We start from the raw sequence: 5,115 nt of genomic DNA on the forward strand, positions 1-5,115 counted from the left end.
GGGGAGTGGGGATTTGACACAGCCTGTCCGATTCCAGAGCCTATTTTTTTCGTTTGTTTTGTTTTATTTTTATAAAGACAAGGTCTCCCTGTGTCGCCCAGGCTGGCCTTGAACTTCTGAGCTCAAGCAATCCTTGCACTTCAGCCTCAGCCTCCCGAGCAGCTGTGACAATGGCACACACCACTACACTGGGCTCAGAGCCTGTATTTTTAACCCCTACCCCTGTTTGTTCTCACACTCACAGTGCATAGGGCAATGCACACACACACACATATACGTGATTTGCTAATTGCTTTATTCAGAAGAGACTCCTCGGAGTACAGTTTCTTTGGTTAAGCATGGAGTTGAGGTGGAGGAGTGCAGTGGAAGGCTGGAAATCTGCTGGGCGTCTCATTCTGGGTGGGTATAGAAGGGCTCCTGCCTGGCCTCTAGGATGGTGAGGGATGCTTTCTGCATTGCCAAGGAACTTGGTTAGGGTAGGGAAGGAGGGTATGAGAGAAGGAAACTCAGCATTGGGTGGAAGGTTTCCAGGGAAGAGGGGACTCAGCAACGAGGGGTGCTCCCCCTGCAGAGTTTATTGGAATAGTACTGGTAGTTTTTATTATAGGTACTCTTGTTTCTAGCAAAACAGTAGGCAGCAGCCTTATCACATTCACACAGTTGACTTCTGCAGGAGTCCTGTTTTGCTGAAATCACAAGAAAATAAACACAAGATGGGAGTTTGTTAATATTCGGTGGCTTCTTGTGGGAACCCTGGGGTAGAAGACACAGCCCTGGCCTCCAGAAGCTCCTAGTTGGAGACTAGGAGCTCCGGATATTTCTGACCAAAGGGGAGACAGAATTCTTGCCCTTGGGATGCTGGCCTCCAGCCTGGTGGAGACACAGCCAGGCACTGGGATACTCTCTCAAAGGCCTTCCTAATAGCCATCATCTCTTCCTCTTGCTAACAGATGTGTTCAGGCGGCAAAGCCCTAGCCCCGGGGGTCTGGGAATGGAGTGTGATTGGTTTAAGCCAGGCAGGGTCATCCATTTTTCCTTTGCAGTGATTGGTCTTTGTGTATTATGTAACCTTGAACAACCAATGAACAACAAGGGGAAGTCTGCTGGGGGAGGATCTATTTTCTCCCTCCAAAAAGAGAGATGCCCAAGAGGAAAGCCTCTTCCATAGTGTGAGGCCAGGAGGGTGGAACTGCAGCCTGTCTCTTGACATCCCAGGTGTAGACACTGCCCACGTGGCGTAGCTGAAGGCCAGGAGAAGGCTGGCTTCTTGATGACATGCTGGAAAGCTGCCCCAGGCCTGGCACTGCCCTCTTCCAGAATTCTAATTATGTGACAGTCACCTATCCCCATTACCCAAGCTACTATCAGCTTGGCATCATGTGGCTTGTGACCTAACGCCTGCTGGATACATGCTTCTATGGAGAGGCCATGATAGGAGACATAATTTCTGATCTTAAAGGACTCAGGCCATGGGCAGGAGTCCACGCTTTCTCCAAGTCCCACTCATGGGTCAGCTGTCTGGGTACACCAAGCACAGCCTTCCAGTGCCACCCACCTCTCCTCCCCTTCAGGGCCAAGCTTTCTCCAGAACGTTGTCTTTGCCTTCTGCCTCTACTTCCCTTCCCATCAGCCCCCACCCGCTCTAATCTGGCTTTGCCCTCCCCACTCCATGGAAGCAGCCTCCCCTGAGTCCCTCATGCCTTCCTGCCTCAACATCCAGGGGAGCCTGTTGGCCCTTTACATGGAGGACTCCTCTGTTCTATTGGCCCTTGCTAACCATCTCCTTACCGACTCCTTGACCTTCTTGCTCAGTTCTCCTTCTCCCTCTCTGTCCATCCCTCCTCTGTCTCCTTTCTAGGCTTTTAAGCAGAAAATGAGTGATCACACCCACCTCTCAGCTCTCCGCTGCCGGCTTCTGAATCTGTGTCCCCAGTCCTGACCTCTCCCCTGAGCTGCATTTGTACGGCCAGCTGCCTGCTGGACCCCTCTCTGGGTGCTGGAGGCCCCTAAACTCCACATGCTGGAAATAGAACTGCTCCTCCCCGCCGTCCACCACAACCTGCTCCCATGGTCTTTATCACAGTTGTGCTATCCATGCAGCCACATATCCATCCTCCATCCAACAGCTCCCTCTCCCCGTCCCACCCCACTCAGTCACCAGCTCAGCTGATTCCACCTCAAATACATCTTGATGTTTTCTCCACCTTTCCCATCCTGACCTCCGTTGTTTTATGTCAAGATGTTACTCCCTCTTGCCTGCAGGATGGCAATAGCTTTCTCTGCCCCCCTTCCACTTGTCTTCATCCACCCTGTCCTCACAGTGAGTCCTCTAAAATGCAAATCTGACCCTGTAGCTCCTCTGCTTAATAGCATCCTGTTGCTTTAGGGCAAAACCTAAATACAGCCTGGCCTGGAGGGCCGGATTGACCTAGCTCCTTCCTTTGTCTCCAGCATCATGGCTCAGCACTGCTTCTCTTCCTCATGTTTCTGCTGGGCAGCACAGAATGGCTTACACAACCCTTTGGTGCCTTTGACCATGCTGTGTCCTCTTCTGGGCATGCTCCCAGCCCTCCTCTTCCCTGACTCTGCACAGCCTTTCAGACTCAGCTTAGAGGTCACCCCTTCCAGGAGCCTTCCTCAAGCCTCAGGCTGTGTTCACACCTTATCTGTTTACTTCCCACTGGAGTCTTTACCACATTGCATTTTCACTTTCCTGGCTTCCCACTCAACTGTGAGCTTCCTGAAGCAGGAACTGTGTCCCTCTGTGTCTATCTTTGGTGCCCAGCACAGTCCTCAGCACTGTCTAAACAAATGAGGGCCACTCAATGGTGATGTAGGTCTCTTACCACAGGTGATTGTGCTCCCCTTGTTGCTAAACTTGTAGCTCAGAAATTTGGTGCCGCATCCACGTTTCTCCAGACGTTTGTAGCAACAGTCATGAATGACACAGCAGCTGCAAGGAGACACCCTATTGGGGCTGTTGTCCCACAGCTCCAGGAGACCTGGTGCCTGTGGTCTCACCCCCTTGGACCCTGGACAGAGACCCAGTGACTTTGCAACAGTCTAGAGCAGAAGTTCCAACATGCTGGCTGCTTTTCCAACCAGGCCATCCTGAGACCTCTGTGCCCATCAGGAACCGGCACTGTCTTTGCAGCTCCCAGCCCTGCCTGGGCCAGAGTCTAGGAGGGTAGGGAGGGATGGGTAGCCTCACCGATCCGTTGCATCCTTGGGGGCTCCTTTGCCACCCACGCCACAGTGGCAGCCGTAGAAGCCATAACTGAGTGCAGCTTCCTTTCCTGTCGTCAACTTGATCATTCTCCGGAACTCCACCAAATTCCCATGGGCCTGCAGAAGGCCTGGAAGGAAATTTGGGAGTTGTCTGGTGATGTGGCATGGGGTCCTGTGCCCTCCCTCTCTGCTACTCTCCTTCTTCCCAAACGGCTTCTCTTCTTCCCCTGAGAGAGGATTGCTGCAATGGGAGAGAAAACTAAAGGACAAGAGTGCTTCCCTTCTGGGGCTATCCCCCATGCTCAGAGGTCAGGGTCAGCACTTACCAAAGATCATGATCACTGCCAACAACAGGAGGGTCTTCATGGTAAGAGTTCTTAGGTGACAAATGCAGATGGACTGGCCTAGCTCCTCCGCTGGGTGGTCTCAGCTTCTGCCCTGGCCGTTGCGCCCCTGCTCCTCCTTGGTGGCTCTGAGACACACAGACATGCTCTCCCATCCAACCTAAGTCCAGCGTGACTCCCTCTGTCACACTCAGAGCACACAAGGAGTGCCCTCCAGCAATACACACAGACACACACACCACCTCCCGACCCGTTCTCAGCTCTGCAGAATGGTTTCACACACATCAGGCCCTCAGACGTGTGGAGAACCCCATGAGACACTAATGAGACCTCCCCTGTGCCTCATCAGACTGAGAGTTCTTGGGAGGTTGGAACCAGGTTCCTCCCAACTAACTGGGAGGTTCCTGAGGTCAGAGGATGTGGAAGACATAGCTTGCACATCTCCAAACTAGATTCAAGGCTTGGAGTCTCCAAGGCACCCATGGAGTCTCAGCCTCAGTATTTTCCTCCAGAATGAAAGCATCAACCTATCTCGGCAAGGCTTTCTAACCCCGTCCACATACACACGTTCCCAAACACATACATGCTCACAACACCTATGCCCACATACATACACTCTTGTACTTACCTGCGAGTGCAAACATCCTCTCATACACTACAATCACATACCCACTCAACATACTTATGCACACACACCCTCTTGTGCATATCAAATCATGCACATGCATGCACAGCACAGCCACTCTCAAAGGCAGCGAATGAGCAGGAATTCTGCTCTTGACAGGACATCAGCTTCACTGGCTGTTTACCTCTCAGAGGACCTCAGCGTTGTATCCCCAGGCTGTCTTGTTTGTTCTGCACTCCTGCTCCCCTTAAATAGCCGCTCCTTCTGGGAGGTTGGGGGTAGGTGAGGTACGAGGCTGGGGATGGGCGTGGTCAGTTGGTGGACTCAGGATTGGCCGCCCATACCCCTAGGTAATCCCTTTCCTTCCCCTCATCAGCTGGCAGGACAGAGTTGAGGATTGAGAAACCTTACGTGTCCGTAGCTGATGCCAAAACACATTTCAGGCCGTTTTGCAGTCTTTCCATGGAGTAAATTCCCATAATCAGCTCTGGGTGTGATCAACGGTCAGCCACCTCCCTGCAGCCGCCTCTATGGGGGGCAGGGACTGTCTGCTGTTGCCGGCTGTGGACTCATTTGTACACCCAAAGGGACCACCAATTGCTGAGCAAGGATTGCTCCCTTTTGCTCACTGTGGCATTTGGGAATAGAAAAGAGGGCTTTTAGTGGTACTCATTCATTCAGCCGCTCAATCATTCATTCGCAAGAAGTATGTACTGGGCCTCTAGCATGTTCCAGCACCTGTGCAGGCCTCACTTGTGCACCCCACAGTCCACCAGGGAGAGGGTTTAATGGGGGTGGATTTCCCTTCCCACTAACTTGGGCCAGGGCCTCAACCTTCTCTTCTTCCTTCCCTTTCTTCTTTTCCTCCGCCCCTGTCCCATATGAGCTTCTAAACCTGGAAAAAGCCAGAGGCTATCC

The 5,115-nt window shown here is 52.4% G+C and overlaps 1 protein-coding gene across 1 annotated transcript; it reads right to left on the reverse strand.

Moving 5' to 3' along the window:
* Positions 1-274: 274 nt before the first annotated feature.
* On the reverse strand, positions 275-4,586 carry LOC101018730 (phospholipase A2, membrane associated). Its single transcript, XM_009200797.4, has 5 exons — positions 4,382-4,586; positions 3,555-3,700; positions 3,212-3,356; positions 2,847-2,953; positions 275-686 (listed from the first exon to the last, which is right to left on the reverse strand). The coding sequence occupies exons 2-5, from the start codon at positions 3,592-3,594 to the stop codon at positions 544-546; spliced, it is 435 nt and encodes a 144-aa protein (XP_009199061.1). The 5' UTR covers positions 3,595-3,700; positions 4,382-4,586; the 3' UTR covers positions 275-543.
* Between the last annotated feature and the right edge of the window lie 529 nt (positions 4,587-5,115).

Source organism: Papio anubis, unplaced genomic scaffold, assembly GCF_008728515.1.
Source record: "Papio anubis isolate 15944 unplaced genomic scaffold, Panubis1.0 scaffold261, whole genome shotgun sequence".
NCBI classification, from domain to species: Eukaryota; Metazoa; Chordata; class Mammalia; order Primates; family Cercopithecidae; genus Papio; species Papio anubis.